General features: G+C 38.2%; 4 protein-coding genes across 5 annotated transcripts; 1 reads left to right on the top strand and 3 right to left on the bottom strand.

Annotated features, from left to right (window-relative positions):
* Positions 1–357: 357 nt before the first annotated feature.
* LOC108554826 (protein lin-9 homolog) lies at positions 358–3,490 on the bottom strand. The gene is made up of 7 exons (XM_017910225.1): positions 3,452–3,490; positions 2,257–2,596; positions 1,885–2,187; positions 1,389–1,806; positions 962–1,311; positions 644–890; positions 358–565 (listed from the first exon to the last, which is right to left on the bottom strand). The coding sequence occupies exons 1-7, from the start codon at positions 3,468–3,470 to the stop codon at positions 374–376; spliced, it is 1,869 nt and encodes a 622-aa protein (XP_017765714.1). The 5' UTR covers positions 3,471–3,490; the 3' UTR covers positions 358–373.
* LOC108554809 (QVR superfamily protein rtv) lies at positions 3,491–6,930 on the top strand. Its single transcript, XM_017910203.1, has 11 exons — positions 3,491–3,494; positions 3,935–4,049; positions 4,125–4,360; positions 4,455–4,591; positions 4,650–4,808; positions 4,867–4,934; positions 5,010–5,192; positions 5,273–5,406; positions 5,477–5,581; positions 6,488–6,655; positions 6,725–6,930. Exons 1-11 carry the CDS (start codon positions 3,491–3,493, stop codon positions 6,925–6,927), a joined length of 1,512 nt encoding a protein of 503 aa, XP_017765692.1. The 3' UTR covers positions 6,928–6,930.
* Positions 6,931–7,458: 528 nt separating this feature from the next.
* Positions 7,459–8,348, bottom strand: LOC108554808 (uncharacterized). Its single transcript, XM_017910202.1, has 4 exons — positions 8,231–8,348; positions 8,075–8,149; positions 7,777–7,944; positions 7,459–7,661 (listed from the first exon to the last, which is right to left on the bottom strand). The coding sequence occupies exons 1-4, from the start codon at positions 8,346–8,348 to the stop codon at positions 7,459–7,461; spliced, it is 564 nt and encodes a 187-aa protein (XP_017765691.1).
* Positions 8,349–12,699: 4,351 nt separating this feature from the next.
* LOC108554814 (solute carrier family 41 member 1) lies at positions 12,700–18,738 on the bottom strand. 2 transcript variants are annotated; one of them, XM_017910211.1, is made up of 9 exons: positions 18,363–18,738; positions 17,235–17,345; positions 16,747–17,022; positions 15,597–15,871; positions 14,792–15,125; positions 14,161–14,455; positions 13,867–14,072; positions 13,626–13,774; positions 12,700–13,536 (listed from the first exon to the last, which is right to left on the bottom strand). In XM_017910211.1, exons 3-9 carry the CDS (start codon positions 17,018–17,020, stop codon positions 13,360–13,362), a joined length of 1,710 nt encoding a protein of 569 aa, XP_017765700.1. In that variant the 5' UTR covers positions 17,021–17,022; positions 17,235–17,345; positions 18,363–18,738; the 3' UTR covers positions 12,700–13,359. The 2 variants fall into 2 exon arrangements, with proteins under 2 accessions (XP_017765700.1, XP_017765701.1); XM_017910212.1 differs by having other exon boundaries at positions 15,597–15,751.
* Between the last annotated feature and the right edge of the window lie 459 nt (positions 18,739–19,197).

Raw genomic sequence — 19,197 nt, 5'->3', positions numbered from 1 at the left:
AGCCATATTAATTTAACGTCGATTCAATAATTCATAAATATTTAATTCCTTATTGTGTATAAATCGTAAGTTGACATGTAAATCTTTTAAACATGAACATTTTTAAATGTTTAATGCAATTAACAGCACAGCACATTATCCTAAAACTCATTTATAGAATGTTACTTAAAAAACAATTTTAGAATTATTGTATGTACAGAACACATTTGCTTTCTAATAAGATAGGTACTCTTTAATGATGATATGCCCTATACAAAAAGATAATAAAATAAAGTTGGATTTTCTTATAAAATATTTTAGTGTTATGATTTATATCTATTTTAATATTGTACACCTTGTTTTAAAGTATCAGTGAAAATTACTTTCATATTTGCTAAGCTCTTTGGGCCATAAATGTTTTTAAAGCACCTCTTTGCCCAAGGCCTAATTGTATATGTTGCATATGAATTTCAACACAATTTTGAAAAACTTGTTGATTTTGCGGACTTAACTTTGCACGTATTTGTTCCATTGTACCTTGTAACACTTTCAATTCATATGCATTACGATCTGAGTCCGATAAACTCTAAAACATAAAAATAGTTATATAACATCGAGAGTTTAAGAAAAAGATAATCATATTAATGATAACTTTTCAAATTACTTTTACTTGAAGCATAAGTGCTGTTAAATCTGTTACTAATTGAGTCATTTTTCCTGGTTCCTTATCATTGATCATATTATTTCTTGCAACCATATCTGCAGCTTCCTGCCTACATTTTTCGCGCAGATGAGAAGGAGCTAACATAGCTGCCACACTAGGTTCAGGAGCCATTTCTTGACAAAGTTCTTGAACGTCGTTAAGATAATCTTGTAAAGCTGTATTCATTTTTTCCAATTCGACTACGATACTGAAATACATAAATATAAATATTAAAAGGAAAACATGAAATATAATGATAGCCATATAATAATCACTTACCCTGCATATCTTCTTTCAAAATCTGGTGGAAGTAACTCTCCAAAGGAGCGTCTTTTCTCCGCCTCACTGTTCATTTCTTTCAATTTTTTTATTTTAACTTTTTTAGCAGCTAATATTTTATTTACTTTCACCATAAATTCCAATAATTTTAAAGGATAGCCATTCATTGTTCCACCAATATGAGATTTCTTTGGTAAAGATACAGAAGCATTCGATATTAAGGGATCGCTATTTAAGCGAGGTGACATTAATTTCATGGCATATGGTGGAGATGGTACATATTGTACATGTCGTGGTCTAAACTTTTGTGCAAATGAGGCAACACTTATTGTTTCTGGTGGTTCATTTGACTGTGAATTATAAATAAATATAGAATAATATAGTACTTTTATAAGTTCTCCTTGTTCCAAATCAAGTATACACATACCAGTACTTCATAATCAGGGACACTATGTGTTCCAAGTCCAGCACGTTCAAATGTAATTCTGTAAGTATTATTGCTGGTATCTACAGCATCAATACTTCCAGTGAATAAACCATCTTGAGGTTTTCTCAGTCTTGCTGTAACTTTGGTTCCTATTACTAACTGCAATGGTATTTCTGGTGGTAAATCTTTAAAACTGTTAATATCTGCAGCCTTTCTTTGCTGTAGCATTCGGATTTTTTGTCTTTTTCTTTCTAATTCCCGTCTTTCCTCCTCAAAAAAAGACTGTGAACACCTCCGAGGTTTACCCATCATTCTTCTTATTTTACACCATTCGACACGTGTTAATTTCCGAGTTTTTAATTGTGGAAACGATTCTTTCAAACAAATCATAAAATCATTGTCACCTTCAAAAAGTGTCCTGCATGAAAAAAAGAAAATTTAGATTATATTACATTAAATTGTAAATGTATGTGGATTCACCTTTTTTCATACATACTTATCAATGTTACTATAAAACCACTCGTAACAAACCCATTTGTGTGCTTTTGGTAATTTCAATAAATTTCTTAATCTCATACCAATCTTTTGTCCAATTTTACGATCCGGAGATGAAGGTTGCATTGGTTTATCAGGTTCTTTCTCTTGTTTAATCGGGGTCATTGTAGACGATATAGGTTGACTTAACATATTATTTTTTCTTGGCTCATTAATTATTCTATTTTGCTTTTTTGCAGGGGATGGTCTAGATACTTTTTTGGGAGATTGTTTTGCATCTGGATGTGACGGATCCTTTTTGATTCTAAAAAATTCATGTTAGTCAAAATTCATCGTCATATTAGTTTATATATTCACAAAGTTAAATATTTACCTATGATGAGGATGATTAACCAATATGTCATCGTAAAATAATTTATTTTTCTTTCTAATCCTGGCTGGCATTCCTCTTCGATTTAAAACTTGAACTGGTTGGCTAGGAGGATTTGGTTTTGGAGGAGGTTGAGTACCTACTCTTTGTAAACCTAAAGCTGCAGGGCCAAGTTCAGGTATTGGGTCAGACTCTTCTGTATCCATATGTGAATCTGTTGAATTATTTGAAATTTGTTGATCATCCATATCCATTGTATCATCATCGATCACTTCAGTTTTAATTTCATCAACAGATAGATATCCTCCATTTTTCATAGATAAAAGGGTTTCAGCAGATTCACCTGGGATAAGAAAATTATTTATACATTAGAGAAGAGAATACATACAATAATAATAATAATAAACAAAGATATTATTAATTTTTCTACTATTTCTATTTTAGATTACGCTAAAGTAATTATGATTAAAAAACAATATCAACAAATCTGAAAAATTTATTTGTAATTATTATTTAAATATAGAAGTATATAAATAATTATCATGACAAAAATCATTTTCTAATAAAAAAGTGTTTTATGTTATTTTCAAACTGTATTTTATTCCATAATATCATATACTGTAAGTTTTTTGAGGATTCATAACTTATAAAAAAAGTGATGCATAAAATTGCTAGTAACGTTTGATATAATTATTCATTTATGCATATAAAATATAAATTTTTTTCTCTTTCTCTAAATCTATCTTTAAAAAATTGTTCAAATTGAGACTTCGAAAAGAACCAAGAAAATCATTCTGCTCTTAGCTATCGACATAACCAAACTTGTACGTAGTTCCGTAAACAGTATGTGTACTCATCGCATTAGAATTAAAGTTATTGAATAAGTTATATTACAAAAATTATAAAATATTTTGTCAAGTATTTGTTTCCGAAGTATCACTTAATAAATGAAATCTCAAACGGTAAAGGTCTTCATTGTCCCGCTTGAATTGTGTATTGGTCATTTTTGAAATTTTAAACCAGACCTTTCTGAGCGCAATTAAAACACCAACTCTATGTCCGTTAACATGTTGTAGACAAACCTTGTATGTTGATAATGTCAAATTTAAAACATTTCTTGCTCTTATATAACTACTTTTTGTTTTTAATTAACCTTTATTATATTAATTTTATCAAGAATAAGTTAACTTTTACTCACTTTCAATCATCTCCGCCATGTTGCTATCAATGATGCATCATGGGTATGTGTTTCCGTCGAGCTCGCCCGCTTCGCGGTGAATTTCGTTAGTGGTTCTTTTCCATCGTTCCAAACGTTGTGATTGGTTAGCAAATACCTTTGAATACTGAAACAGACCTCGTGGAATTTTTAAATGTACACTAAACTGAGTGCAGAACATTTTATAATAAGATAAAAAGAAAAAGACTTACTGCTATTTAAAAGATTTAATAATATACAGAATCAGTCGACAAAATAAAATTATATAAATTCACATTTATTTGTACAATGTCATTCGTAACGCACGTGTCGTTCCTAAATTTAGTCGTGTAATTTATACTCTGAATTTAGCGCTCTTATTATGATATCGATACTAACTTAACATGATACGTATAAACCTCTTTTGCTTACTAATGATTTTATCGGTTAATACGGATAATATTGTTTCCATCGATAAATCCGTAGCACCTACTAAATACTGCAGAAATAAGGAAAGATTAATAACATCCCAAGAAAACGATGAATATTTGCTTATTAGTGCCGAGATAGATACAATTGTGGTGATGGAATGTCGATTTTGGTATGAAGTACATATTATTTTATCGATGGAAATGGAAAACTAACATTTTATTCTTACATTTTTCTTATGATATAGCAACGACAAGGAAGAACGACAGTCAAAAATTTGGTACTATCAAGATCGATACAGAGAGGTGCCTGAAAAAGAGATTGAATTAGGAATGGATAATAACGCTTCGTACAATAGAATTTATACGACGCCAGACCTTTCTTTAGTAATCAAAAATTTTGCAGAAACAGATGCTGGTGTTTATTTATGCCACGGTGAAGAAGGGCAGGAGATTGAAAATAAATTCAACTACAGAATCGAACGTAATATACTTTATCGAATTTACTTCTCTATAGTTAAATATAAACGCAATTAATGTTTAAATATGATCAGTCGAATAAATTTATTTTACGACAGCAATTTTCAAAGAACACGGAGTCTCGTACACAGAGCAAGGGAACATAACTGATTGGGAGAAATATCGTGAAATATATTTGGCATCAGTTACCACACGATTCGCCGTAACATCATCATTAATACTATTCCAGATTCAAGTGAAATATTTATCGAATACTCGCCCTTCGTGTTTATATGGGGCGTGGTTTGCATTAGGTTTCACAAATGTCTGAGTTGGCTGATATTCGAGAAGTAGGAATAACGCTTCAGGTTATTTCTGAATGGGCAGCTTGGGGTCCATGTGAACATTGCGTGCATAATCGGGGGTATAGGACGAGTGTTGGAAACTGCCGATTAAAACGCCAAATAAATATGGTAAGAAGGACGAATTATGGCGGTACAGATAATAATCAACTATATTGCATTATTATAGGCTGTTGCTAACAAGAGCGATTCATCTATAGTTAAGTTCTTTCGAAGGTCTCCCTCATTACCCTGCAAGTGAGTGACCTCGTTACTTTTTTACGTTAAATTATATAGGAAAAAGTGTATTCATACTATCACGGTTTATTTTAGAGCGATTTTACTCGAGGAAGAATTTCCTGGCATTAGCAACGCTGTGCGCCATGTGCCGGCATTTATTTTGAAGGAACCATGCAAAAAATGTCCCCGCGTGAAGAAGAAAAAAGATCACGGATTTAGATACATTAAACGATTTGTGCTCGCAGAAGGAGCTTATCTCACAATTATGTGTCCAGAGTAACAATTAATTTTGGAGTCGATATTTAATTCGATTGTTGTCAAGTTACTCTTTCTAATATCAAGTTCAAATATCATAGAGGAACCATGGATACACAAGTATCATGGAAGAAGGATTCGATCACATTGGAAAAGGGTGTTCGACGATCCTTTCGCAAATTGGATCCAGATGCTCGCGTGATAGTGGACGCTTTTGGAACACTTTATCTGATAGGTACTTTGAAAGGATAAATTACGCATCATATACTATAGTCTGACGGATTTTTTTGTTTGCACACTATCAGATGTTTCCGTTCATGAAGAAGGAAACTACACGTGTTACGTCGATAACGTTAATATGATGCGAGCTAAAGTTGTTGTTGTTTCTAAAGCTAGACTACTAACTCGAGGTAAAATTTGATGAATGTATTAAATTAGATTATCGTATCGATTGTACTGAATTTATATATTACGTTGCAATTTTAATGATAATACTTTTTTCTTTTATAGAATTTTTACGTCATTTGGGATACCTAGGATTTATATTTCTACTTTGTTCGTTTTGCTACTGCAGTGGCCTGGTTTACACGTTCAGGCAGAGACACAAATTTGACACAGCTGTTCCGGAAGAGAAACAGGATGCAAATGAACAGGAAGAAGAAACACCATTTATCGATTAAAATTCATAGTACAGAAAATGACTGATAAGAAATTGATTTAGTTTCTTATCATAATGTTATTAATAGCACAAGCTGTTTACCGACCGAGTTATCATTCCGCGAACGATTTCTCCTACGGGATCTTCTTAAACAGGCGATGACCTTAAAGGTAGCCAAGTGAAAGGAGGCAGTGGGAGGGACAACTGCATGGAGTACGTGTCCGTTTCTCGTAGTCATAGTTTAGTTTCAAAATGGCTGAGTTTGGTCGTTCCTGCTTCTCTGTGTCACTTTACGAGTGAGAAAATCAATTAAAAGGAAAGATATTGGCAAATAGTATTCGAGATAGGATGAATTTAAGGGCAGAGGCTTTCGTAATATCCACGGTCCTTTGCCTGGTTCTGCTCCACAGCGCAACCGGTGAGTTTTATACACAGATTGAATCTACACATATATATGCACGCATTGTGGACAATGTCATACTTTCACCGTATACCGTACAGCACATCGTTTCCATCAAGTGTAGTGTTTTTTTGTCAATTATTTAATTGCGAACCTGTTTACGGTCCTGAAAAGCGAGTCTGTCGAAAGAAACGATCATGTCAGTGTTGGCGTACTGCGCCCGTGAGTAGAGTGTTATTTACAAGTGCTTCCTTTTAGGACTTCTTCGAAGATGTGTGAATTGTAGATCAAGGGGAGAATTAGGATCGTGTAAAGATCCTTTCACTATGAACTCGACGGCGATCGAAATGGAAAAAGGTGTCGACGCTGTCCCCTGTGCGTCAGGTTGGTGCGGCAAGATAATTGAACGACAAGGCATAAACAACGGTACGTATACGATAAACATGCGTTTACATTTGTAAAAGAATTGTTTTACAAAAATATTTTTTCGTATAGAGTATGGTACCGCTACGCAAAGGCTTTGTTTCCAACGTGGACCCGATGACGGTGAGGAAAGATGCGCGTACACCGTGTGGAATTACAAAAAGGTGTACATGTGCCTTTGTTTCGGGGATCTCTGCAATGGAACGACGAAACTAAGCTTCTCTAATGGCTTGATTTTCGCAACGCTTTGCATCTCATTTCGGTGGTTTATTTGAAAATATTAGGACTGAATTGAATGTATATTATTGTACAAAAAGTTCCTTCTATCTGTACATGACGTGATATCTTTAATTTCGACGTGCACAACCAGTATCGGTTCGTTATTAAGCGTAAATGAGGAAAATATCTGTAAAATATCTGTAAAATTCTTAATTTTATTTAGAATTTCGTATATTATGTATGATAATCACAAGAATCTGAGGTACACACATTTTACGTAATAAATCTTTGTGGAACGCTGTACAGAAATTAGTACAATACTTGTACTAATGCCGCAGTATACGACCATTTGTGTTCATTAAACCTGCAAGACTGTTAATTACGGACTATGTAAAGAAAAGTTATATATTATTCTTTTTATTGTTCTTAAAATTGTCGAATAAAAAGTAAAATTGATCTTTTGAATGGGAGTAAATACAAATGGAGCATACGTTTAGTCCGATATTAAAAGTGGATTTTACCGTTTCCTTTTATCTAGCAACGTTCATTAGCCAATGGGTAAATTATCGTTAATAAATTTAACGACGTCAAGCATTCGTAGAGAATGGAGAGTTAGGCCTTAAACTTCTCAATATGTGATCATGAAGGCCGTTTCGTCTCCTTTCTTCTTGATTTTTCAATAGTGCCCTTTCATGTGGAATATCGTCGTAAAACAGTTCGCCTTGACCATAAAGATATTTTACAGCCAGCATTGCTTCTTCTCCGGTCAATAGATACGGGTCGTGATATTCTGAAATGTTATTAAACGTAGAACGAACGACTCTCGTTTTACTATTAAAACTAAATCCGTATATCTATCCTTGCATTCTTCCAGCGCATTCTCGCGTGTCAAATGTGTTACTCACCAAGCCCATTGGAAAAATCAGGTGTCAGGTGCCTCGATTCCTGCGAACTGTAACCAAGATCATTGATATCCACCGGGGGAATAAAAACGCCTACTGGCCACAGAGATTCAGCATTTTCCGGTTTGATATGAACTGGCGCAACGTTCCCTTTGTTGCGTAAGCGTTGTCCTGCGAACATGCATAAGCCACCGAGTATATGATATAATATTAATATTAATAATTAACAGGCACTTTCGTTCCATTAAATTATCGGAGTACGCGCACACATTCTTACGCTTATCAGAGTGAAATATCCTACCGAATTCCCTAGGATTTCCCGTGGTGCTTCTTCTCCCGATAGAGACGTACGATCTTTGATCTATCGTTCGATCCCCTGATAGATAAGATTTAATGTTATTTCGCTGCAATGCAAGATTTTTAACGATAAACCACGTAATTACATTTATGGACTAACCGTCTGTCGTAATACCGTGCTCATAAATATGCGGAGGGGATATAAATTTCACGTGCACTTTTGAGAGGGGCAAAGCTCTAGTTGCAGCTACCGCAACTAAGAAGACCACCACTTTCATCTGTAATTAAAATTCTCGAATGTTCATGCGTTTACCACGGCCAGTTTCCAGGAATTCAAATTTCAGATTTATGCGCGATTAAATTATACGCTCACAAGTATAGCTTATTTCTTTCACCGCGAAATATCGCGATGCATGTTTCGAAGGACTTCATTTCACTTTTACCATGGAAATTGTCCTCTCTACAACGTTAATATAAAAGGGGGTCAAGGTATCCGAGGGCAATATTTTTACGTTATGCTAGCCCCCCCCCGGATGGCCGAAACGAACGAAACAGTGAACCGCATTTACGAAACGATGTCGACATCGGTAGATCCTGCTGCGAGTGAAACGGAGCAAAAATTAATTGCAGGCTCGGTATACCGCTGCCTAATATAGTTAGATAATCCGGTGCTCATAAACGATAATCACGGTTCGTGGCTGACATGCTCCAGCATATCGTATTACGGATGTATACGAGATAAGAACACAAGTACTTAGAGTCTCCGTGATAGTGATTTGTTTGCAGTGCTGAGTCGTGTATCATCCTTATTCCCATATATATCATCGAGCAGTGTAAGTCAAACTGTTATCCAAGCGCATCGGGTGTAACCAGACCGAATATCGCGCCAAGCAATGTCCACTGAAATAAACAATTATCCTTCGACACGAATGCCTCGTACATGAAACGAGTTTAAAAGGGAATCAGAGAGCGATCATAGGAGCAACATCCTCGAACGCGTATAATACTGTGTACTCGTGTGTCTGTGTTTATGGTCACGTGAATATGTCCGCCTGTGTGTATCTGCAGATGTACGCAATAGATGACTGTGAATTGGTTCGCTCATACATGACTCGCAGCGGCGCGTCTTGCAAAGGATTACATAGATATCTGTCCGCGATTTCGCCACTCTGTTGTACATTCGAATGCGAACCTTCGTAGAAAGTAAACGTCCAAATAGTGTTCATATTTTAGGTGAAACGCCGCTCTCCTTCTGTCTTTGCCTTGTTATCAAGGCACGCTGATATTTACAGGGTTATTTGCTTCTTTCGAGAACGGATTATTCAACGATATTGGCCAACTTGCATTATCCACGGTTTTCATCGAGCTTAACGGCTCGCGAATCACTGTATCGCGCCATTGTTTCGGCAAGCGCATCGTCAATAAGACCGAAATGAAAATTATCGCGGGTCACGTCGGTTCATAATATTTACCTTCGGTTAACGGAATTCCGACGATTAACAACCGTCCAGTTAATGATAAAATGTCGACCCAGAAACGTATAATTTCGCGACCTATACCGATCTAGTATGTAACGATACCGCGATTGAAACTGGATCGTATATTTTCATTAGCCTCACATGGAAGGAGCCCACTTGCGCTTGACAAGAGCGTTATTATACCCAAGATAGCAGCGGTTAAAGACATTCATGTGTTCGACGGTGCGTGTCAAACCACCCTTTCGCCTTCCTTTCCGCTCACCTTTACTGGCGAGGTAGAGGTGGCTCCTATTAATTCTGCGCCCATTGTACGCTAGTGAAACGAAATGCAATAGCAACGATGGAAAATTTTTCAGCGTCGGCACGGGCATTAGCATCGGATGTAACGCTTTTATAGAAATCCCTAGTTACGAAACGCTACGTATAAGTGCCTTCGATACATTTCTTCGAACAAAGAGGCCCGTTGCGACTAGACGGGAAACGTGAGAGAAAAAGAACGAGGAAATGGAAACGAATGTTTTTATGGAATCGACGTATACAGTATGAATGGTATATCGCGTAAAATGTCCGTCTTTAGAAAGTACCTGTTGCATACAGACACGCCGAGTATCACGCAGTTAAACAATCGCGATGACGCTAAGGCACGTGGTCGAATGTGGTTAACATTAATCCAGAAAACCTTAACTGTGCATCAATGTTGTGTCAGCTACGATAAAACTGTCGACGTTCAACTATATCAACGAGCAGTGTCCTGCCAATTAACCCGGTCAAGTGTCACGTCCAATTAAATGTAGTAGCAATAAGCAATAGAAACGCACAACCTTCGTTTTATTATATGGAAACGTCGACCACTCGTATACAGACCACTTTATACGTACTTTTAATCACAGCGGCGAACTTTCGATATTTTGAAACAAAATCGCGAAGGGAAACGATCTCGTAGGCGTACACAGAAAACTATTTCGGAAAATATCGACAGTGATCTCACTCACCGTCGACATCGCGAAAAGCACTTGTAAAATTCCGACCACTGACTCTTAGTTCCTTTCCGCTGGTTGCGTTCCTTATACACCGTTGAACACTCGCGTGAAAACAAAATTCCGATGGTATACTCTTCCGAAATGACTTATGCAGCGTCTCTTAGACACGACCAGGAACTGTTCCAGTTTAAATGTGTCGGGAGAATGTCGCGCGTGGGTTCCAGCATCCCCCTTCTTGTTATGTACCCCACCTGTACAGACCAGGTTGCCAAGGTTCGTAAGGACTCGCACGGGGACACGGTAGAACTTTCATTTCGGTAAACGCGACGCAACCATCCTTTATACGTTTCAAAGGAACCGCGCGCAAGGATGACCAATGGCTGCGCGGCACCGTATGCGCAATAGCAGTCCTTTTGGCGCGTTATCCGCTATTGCGTCATAGCTACTGCGAAATTGTCTAAAAGGTAAGATCTTTTGATTTTCAAGCGATAAATCGTTATATTATTCCTCATGCGTCATGTTTACAAGTATAACGATCTGATTTCTTAAAATATAGCTCCAAATTTGTGAATTCTTTGTGCAATTGGCTGTTCCGCTGGTGTTCTATAAGGTCTGCCATTATGCTTCGAAAGTGAGTACATAAAAAGTTTATTATACGTATTATTGCACGAGTTTGAAATAATTTTGTCTGTTAGTAAATATATGTTTTAATCAGCGACTTCCAAATATTCGCTGTAAGAAATAATATTAGAATTTTGCATTTTACATAAGTAAAATTTTACGTAAAATTTTGTATTCGCAATAATTTATTACTACGACAAATAATAATTCTATGGAATATAATATAGAAGCTTGATATTATTCGAGGTATTAGATGTATATATACGCGAAATAGGTACTTGAAAGTCTTGAAAACAAAATTGTATAGGGTACCCTGGAATGTTAAATTCGCGCGCATTTCATGTATGATGTAATGGCGGTGTACTGTATAAAGTGTAAATAATGATATGTTCTTGACACTAAAAACATATATTTACTTCCTTATGTGATTATTACACAATAATTGTTATACGATATCTATTTTAAGTCATTTATTTTGTATAATTGCTTTGGGACCCATGCCAAAGAAATATAACCTTAAGCAGTGCTTAACCAAAGTTTGCATATTTATTACACAGAATGTGATACATAACACAGTTATATCTTTTTGTATTAAGTAGTTTATGATGTGTTATTTAGAATGTTGTATTAGAATCGTCAATGATGAACCACGGATAATAATATATTTGAGAAATATTCATGATATATTTTAGTCGGATAGGTTTTCAGATTGATATGTTATTTTCTATTCGTGAAATGTAATAGGAATAAAACTACGGTAGTTTTAATCGGTTCTTCTGGTTAGTGTTATATACGTGTTTAAGAAGACAAAGAAAATGTTCTTTATTATTTCAATTTTTTATGGAAATTTTAGGAATCTTAATATAGCACAACATTGATTCATGTAAGAAGCGTATATGCATATAGTATAGTTTTGAGCATGCAGTAGTATAGTTTCATTTACTTTAACTGCAGTGTTGATTGTTATTATAAAAAGCATAGTTTGAGAGGTATAAAGTTTTATTTTAGGAGTACAATTGTTCACATATATTGTTTACAAGAGGTATCATTCTAAATCACAGGTCGCTATGCAAAGTTATTCGTTATTATTTAATAGTTATAATACTATTTAAGGAACCAAAAGCAATACTTTGTTCAGCAATATATATTTTATGAACAAGCACTTTGCTTAAATTGTTCAGCATAATTTATGTCACGTGTTATTACCAAAGCAATCATTCCAGTTGTTGTAAAACGTGTTTCGATAATTTCTTTTCATTGAATACTATTGAATGTTTACTATGTAACTTTACGATCAAAAGAAGAAGAATCATGTTGTATATACAACATTAAAAGTCTATTACTTGTTTCATCAATATAAAAACATTATTTGAATTCCTAATATCGATAAAATATTTAGAAGTTAATATTATCTATAATCACCAAGCATTATCTATGTTAAATTTCTGCGAATTGTAGATATAATTTCTACTTTAAAAGGATATGTATCATTATACAAATGTGTTTTCACGCTAATATATAATCTTCCTACAATAAAGTTAATAATCAGCGTTAAAATACTGACTAGGTCTTCTGCTTATGCATATTAAGGTTTTCTTGGAAGTACAATGCACGTGAACATATTACTCTATTTAAAATACTTCAATTACATATAATTAAAATCTTCTAAATAAATACACATCTCGTTAATCTGGGCAATCGTCAGTCAGTATGATTAATCTTTCATCGTTCTTTTTTCCATTTTATGTAATTACGACTGTACGATCATTGAATCATAATAAATTACATCACGATAGAGCATATTGCTCGATCCAATTACGTTAGAAGCAGTGTCATTGTACTTTTTCTTCCTATTAGTGTATCTATTCGAAGAACAGTGACGCTTTTTTCTAATCAACTATTTTCAGTGTACGCAGCATAACTAATTAACGCGACTAACGTACCATTAAGATGGTCCCTTAATGGAGGAAAACAATCCTGCTATTTTGTCCGTTTCGGATCAATCAGATCGTCTCGTAATAACTCACTGTACTCGTTTCCACGAAACACTCATTCTCTTAATTAATCCTCATCTTCCTTTTGCCTCGTTACTTCGAACATCTTCACGTCGATCCGATTTAGCGTTGTTGAAATTCAAGTATTACACTTTCGAGGGAAAGATTGATACGTAACTTTTCTTACGCTTCGATCTCGCCGCTTTGATTGATCCCCTATTTCCCGTATTCCTGATGTATAGACGTAAGGAACCAAAACGCCACTGCCAAGAATATCGTACCGGAAAGGTCGCCTAGGGCCGTCAAGTACGGAATAGCGGAGTTATCCGGGTCGATTTTGTATCGCCACATAGCGTGAATGATTATATGTGCCACGTACAGTAACAGCATAACCTGTGAAACAAAAATCGCCTATTTTTCGCAGCCATTCCGGACCTTTCACTTTTTCGATACTCTACTCGAATCGCGAACGTTATACTCACTTGAAGAACAGCCATGAGGATGTAAGAGAAAACGAAGTATATGTGCAACGTGGACGTTCCATTTTTCATGTAATCGGCGACAAAAATGAAGACTAGTTCACCGAAAATCGCCATGCAAATGAGTATTCTGGCCGTTTTCGCGTACAGCGCTGAGGAATGAAAGCGAACGTTATTGCGCAATCGGGGGGAACTGTGAAAAAGCCTGTAACAGCGTAACATTAGTTATTCTTGCATCACTTACAGCCTCTAAACAGCGCATTCCACGGGGCAATGAATATTTTCGAGTCTGGCGGTAAAATCCCCATAATCGTCGTCTGGTGTAACGTAGTTGAGATTCGAGATGCTTGCACGGAGACTAAATTACCACCAATTCCGTTTATAATTGGTTGGAAGATCACGAATCCATTGAACGAGTCTTTGACTCGATCGAGGACCAAACCGCCGAATCTAAATCAGAATGTAAATAATAATTTTCAGGGTCGTTTAGCCTCGAGGATTACGTCGAGTATTAACGGCGCGAGAAATTGAAACGAACCCGCTGATAAACAATGCCGATAAAACAGGGACCCATCCAGACGTTAACACGTTCCTGGTGTATTTGTTTCTCAGAACCACGCAGATCCAGAATGGCAAGATTAAGAAGTAGCAGCCGAGTATAACGTACAAAATCCACGTTTCCAGCGGCATTCTGTTAAACAATGCCGATGCGATCGTCGATAGCACGCTAATTGAGACGACGTCTCCGAAGGAGGCGGCCAAAGGCGTAGCTAAATTATCCGGGTTCATTTTGCATTTGTACGAGATCATGATGACTGCTATCATTACGAAATCTGTTAGGAAAGAACGTTAATGAGACTCATGCGCGATACAAAATTTCATGGTATGCGACACACGTTTGAGGAAAAAAGGAGAAAAATAAAAAGAAATACATAAGAGTCGGAGTAAAGAACAAACGTGGTAAGCATGAACTTGTTTCTTTTTACGGTATGCAATAACTTAAATGAACGACGTATCCTGAATAAGAAGTTACTTAATAAGAAGAAACGACATGCACAAAATACCGAATGAACGTTAATTGTTGATGGAATCGAACGAATCTCGTTTGCAAGGCCGAAATAAAGGACGTAAATAAGAAATTGATCGATGATCAATGATAACGGCCTTACCTAGAATAAAGCAAGAACTCGTGGCGGTGCACACGCTCGCTGTGGTTAATAACAGGCAATTGTCCCATTTGAAAGTGTACGCGCTACCTCTCGTTATCGCGTCGGCCACGACCGCGAAAATCGATACCAGAACAGCCGCCACGATCGCCTGAATCTGTACCAGCGCGATATTACCGATGATCATTTTCACGATCTCTCGAAACCCGTGCATATTGCCCAGATTGGCTTGCGTGCACAAGCGTGAGGCCAAGCACATGTCAAGATTGCCTTTCAGGCCCAACAGCGAGGGTACCAGGATGATTAATTGAGAAACGGTGTTGAATACTGGCCAGTGCTAAAACAGAGACGACATTTAATTAAAGGGGATTACGTTCCACGGACTATTCTTACAAATGGAATGCAACCAGGAATGTAAATTACGTTTCAAGAATTTCTACATTAGTAGACGCCGATAAAATCTTGGATCGCGAATGTTTGCACCAAAGGGTCGGGTGGCGTTAGCAGGGGATATAGAGGAAGGTGTCTATGTGTAAGATCACAATCCTGCTGCTCTTGGGTCAACATATTTTTGATTTGTACTGCAGATAAAATACGGAGACGCGATAATTGAAAAAATAACGTTACAACGCGTTTTGACATTATCTTCAGACAATTAAGAATGAAGTGCGTGATCGATAAGGGAAATTTTTCTGGGAAAAATACGTGATTTACAGCGAAACGTAGAATCGGCGATACGTAGGAGATAATCGAATTCGATACAACGAATTGCTTTTAAAAATTTGATTAATATTCGAAAGAAACGTACCTCGACTTCCGCAAGCACGAGGCCCGCGCCGATGGTACCTATCCCTGCGATGAAGAAAGGCACAGCGACCTGAAGGATGGTGTGATACCATCTTTCGTCCCTGAGTGCGCTGTTACCAAACCCATCCGTGTTATTATGGAAGTCAGGATCGGGATCTGAATTTTCGATTGAAGAGATCGTCACTATGGAACTTCCACTGGAAAGTGTTCCACCACCGAGATTGGGCAGTGACATGTCCGTTTTGTTCTTTTGGCTGTTAGGGCTTTTCAGACCCGCTATCGAGAAATCAACACATCTCACATTGCACCGTACGACGTTTCAAAAACATTTAATTTAATCGTTCGCCGAAACGTTATCGCGGATCACTGATCTAAACACCGGCCTCGCGTTAATCATTAGCATTCCCGGGGCTCGACGAAAGCTTTGCTAATTCTTACTCAAATTTTTACTCGCAGGAATTCGCGATGTTTTTAGCCGTCAGGTAAATGACTGGTCGTGCAACGGCACGACCGCATCGTACTTCTCGATGCTCCCGCGAAACTCGTCTCCTCGTTCTGTACGAGCAGATGGAAAATAACGAACAGAGTTATCGCTTTAGACCGGTTGTTGTTGTTTATAAGTCGATTTGCAATACAGACGCGATATTTCCTTATTGTTTCGTGGCCCCGGTGGGGAATACGATACGACGGGTTCTTTGATCGACCACACGATTGTTTTATCAACATGTTCGCGAGTAATTAACACAACGGATTTTCATTAATATCAATCTGTGGGACGCTCGTTTGTGCAAAGTCGCGTTTCAATCGGCTCTCTTGGTACTCCGGCCTCGTCGCTTGCCGGTTGTTTAATGGAATCGTCCGCGAAACAAAGGAACTTGTGCGTTATCATCGTCGGCAACAACACACGCGACGCATTCTATCCTGCCGCGTTGATTTCTCGTTACGGAGAGCAAATGTCTATAAAAAGTCGTACGGTTCGTGACCTTTCGAGCGGAGCACGTACGACAGAATTTAAGCATTCGACACTGGCAAAATTAGCGGCTCGATTGTCATCGATCTTTCGTCTTATTTTTGATGCCAAGGCTGTGAGTAATAACGGCAGCCCATGATATGTAAATGCGTAAACGAACGGTCGGTCAATCGTTGCTCACCTGCGACTTTCTTCACCACTTCTGCCCCGGCTTTAATGTCGGCTACTGCATTCAGCTTGTTATCCAGTGCCTTCTCGATGCAATCGAAATCTAAAGCGTAGTTATCCTTGCCGTTCGACATGTTCTCTCGTTGTATGGTGAACGCGTGATCCTTAACTCGCCTGTCATTAGGTTTGTTTGCTAGATGCTCGTTATAATCCACGCAGTCGTTTAACTTTATATCAGTCACGTTCAGCAGCGCCGGTTCAGTCGACGAGTCCGGAAAAGCGACCATATCTGCAATACGTTTTCGTCCCCTTTTGCAATTTCTCGCGACCATTCGATAAAGGATAACGGTTAAAGAAGTCACCGGTGTGTTTCTCGAGCAGCGAAACACACGAGTGTCGCGTTAATCTCGCGTGGGCGTCGAAGATCGGCTGTGTAGCCGAGCTAGGGCACGCTACACGAGTGCAAGATTACATTCACGTGGAATTCATTTTTACACGTACCGAGTTCGGTGTTGGCGGACGATCTTGTGGTATCCTCTACGAAATTGGCAGAGTCCGGGATCGACTTGCGATAATTTCACGTCGGACCTGCCTATTTCGGTCAGCCTTGACCTTTAAAGTTTAAAAGAAACGGGACGTATATAAAAGAAATTTTAACACAGAAGGTTAGAACGGGAAATGTGGAATTTTATTAACACACAGGACGAACATCGATTAATCTGCGATATCACCGATAATCTTAAATCTTGTTGTTGGAAATATAGACGTTAGTTGACCGATATCGATCGGAGAATTATACATTAATTGATAATGCACGAAGACATTCACGGACTGATAGCTGCGTCTTACCACGCTCTTAATGTCGTTGCTCTTAGTCTAGTCGTTTTGATAGCACGTGAAACCTTATATACGGGATCAGCATAGTATCATTAACGACACGAGGAACTTAGGTCTTGTATTACTATTAATCCAAGTCCACGTGTCGTCGGATTTAAATTACACGCATGCGAGAAAAAGCTGAAAGCAGCCATTTGCAATATTTCTGCAGAATCTACTTGGAGGGCAGGATTTTTTGTGAAATTGCCAATCGAGTATTTCCAGTGTCACTTTCAAAGGAGACTCCCGAGTATCTTGATTTAATTTTTACACGCCGTTGAAAAAACACCGCAACTACTCGAGATAATTAATGAAGCTCAACGTGCCGCACCTGTTTACAGAAATAAATTTGCTACCTATTACGTACATTTAATCGGTGCTCCGTGTACACGATAAAAATCCCGATATCTCGATAACAATATCGACGTTCAATTTTTCGGAACGGCAATCTGTTACCATCGGAGATACGCGCGCTTCTCGGGCACGTTCTCCGAATTATAGTTCGAGTAGCGCTTTTTACACCGCTATCAATTCGTGCTTAAACCACTGTCACATTTTATTCTTTCCGTTTTACGTTCGAAGCGTGGAATATGGGAGCTGTTAGGCTGGCAGTTATCGTGGAAACCGAACGTTATTACCGAGCAAAAATCATCGCGCGACACGTGGGATAGAGAGAGAAGGAGGATCGGGATTCGACGAGGGGAAAGAAATAAGGAAAATAAAGAACAAGGTCTTATCTCGACCGATACTTACGTAGTAACGATATATTGAAGAATTTGCGCCAGCGTGTCGATGTTTCCTCGTAAAGCGTTTATTGTGCCTTGATATTCGATTAACCCTGCCGCTTCTGGCTCGCGGCTGTCCGGTCTCGTTGTCGAAGTCGCGTGCGATTTCGTACGGGACTCTTCGCGATCCTCGCTACGTGAGCCGAAACAAAAACCTGTTTTCGTCGAGTCTTGACGGAACACTGAGATCGATGATCGATCCAGCGTCGTGAGAATCGTAGAAGGAAGAAAGGCTGATTGGCCGCGGGAAAGGAGGAAAAAGAAAAAGGAAGATGGAAGAAGGCGCGAAGCGTTTCGTACGGTTGACGCACCACCGTCGCGCGAACTCAACTGTTTGCCTCACGCGGTCGTGGCCGACTGATAAAAGAAGCTTCAGTTCGTTTGTCGGCACTTCGACCGCTCATATGCATGGATGCGACGTGCTGCTGTCCGGACATACGCACGTGCGCTATCTCGTCGGACGATGGTGGGAGAGCTTATTGTAAATAGATCGTGGATCGTAGATCGTTAATTGATTCGCGACATCGCTCGCAACAAGCTTCCATCTTACACCGCGATCGATCCGGTATCCCCCGGATCCCTGCCGAGTATGGCGCCTCTTCTCCTTTCCACGCTTTTCGATCCTCATACGCCTATCTACGCGGATACCCCTGCAGTCCCGCGCGCGCGTTATCCAGATTTCGAGAAAACCGCGAATTTCGTCGGGGCTGTAAGTTCTCCTTAGACGAGGTAAAAACGAGTCCGATGTTCTCGATCGTTCCCGATAACAGGTACCGATCCTTGTAAAATCCAGGTTGCTCAAA

The sequence above is a fragment of the Eufriesea mexicana genome, unplaced genomic scaffold (assembly GCF_001483705.2).
Source record: "Eufriesea mexicana isolate 0111107269 unplaced genomic scaffold, ASM148370v2 scaffold77, whole genome shotgun sequence".
NCBI classification, from domain to species: Eukaryota; Metazoa; Arthropoda; class Insecta; order Hymenoptera; family Apidae; genus Eufriesea; species Eufriesea mexicana.
Note: the sequence above shows the minus strand (reverse complement) of the source record. Positions and strands in the feature narration are given on the sequence as shown.

Excerpts from the sequence above, each read along its gene's own strand:
- LOC108554814 (XM_017910211.1), bottom strand. The coding sequence starts at position 17,020 with ATGGTCGCTTTTCCGGACTCGTCGACTGAACCGGCGCTGCTGAACGTG. Across the intron at positions 15,126-15,596 it reads TCGTGCTTGCGGAAGTCGAG|CACTGGCCAGTATTCAACAC; the intron begins GTACGTTTCTTT and ends TCTCTGTTTTAG. Across the intron at positions 13,537-13,625 it reads TCCTCATGGCTGTTCTTCAA|GTTATGCTGTTACTGTACGT; the intron begins GTGAGTATAACG and ends TTTGTTTCACAG.
- LOC108554809 (XM_017910203.1), top strand. Across the intron at positions 4,050-4,124 it reads GTGATGGAATGTCGATTTTG|CAACGACAAGGAAGAACGAC; the intron begins GTATGAAGTACA and ends CTTATGATATAG. Across the intron at positions 4,935-5,009 it reads TCTCCCTCATTACCCTGCAA|AGCGATTTTACTCGAGGAAG; the intron begins GTGAGTGACCTC and ends GGTTTATTTTAG.
- LOC108554808 (XM_017910202.1), bottom strand. The coding sequence starts at position 8,348 with ATGAAAGTGGTGGTCTTCTTAGTTGCGGTAGCTGCAACTAGAGCTTTG. Across the intron at positions 8,150-8,230 it reads GCACGGTATTACGACAGACG|GGGATCGAACGATAGATCAA; the intron begins GTTAGTCCATAA and ends CTTATCTATCAG. Across the intron at positions 7,945-8,074 it reads GGGAAATCCTAGGGAATTCG|GACAACGCTTACGCAACAAA; the intron begins GTAGGATATTTC and ends GCATGTTCGCAG.
- LOC108554826 (XM_017910225.1), bottom strand. Across the intron at positions 2,188-2,256 it reads GTTAATCATCCTCATCATAG|AATCAAAAAGGATCCGTCAC; the intron begins GTAAATATTTAA and ends TGAATTTTTTAG. Across the intron at positions 566-643 it reads CACTTATGCTTCAAGTAAAA|AGTTTATCGGACTCAGATCG; the intron begins GTAATTTGAAAA and ends TTTATGTTTTAG.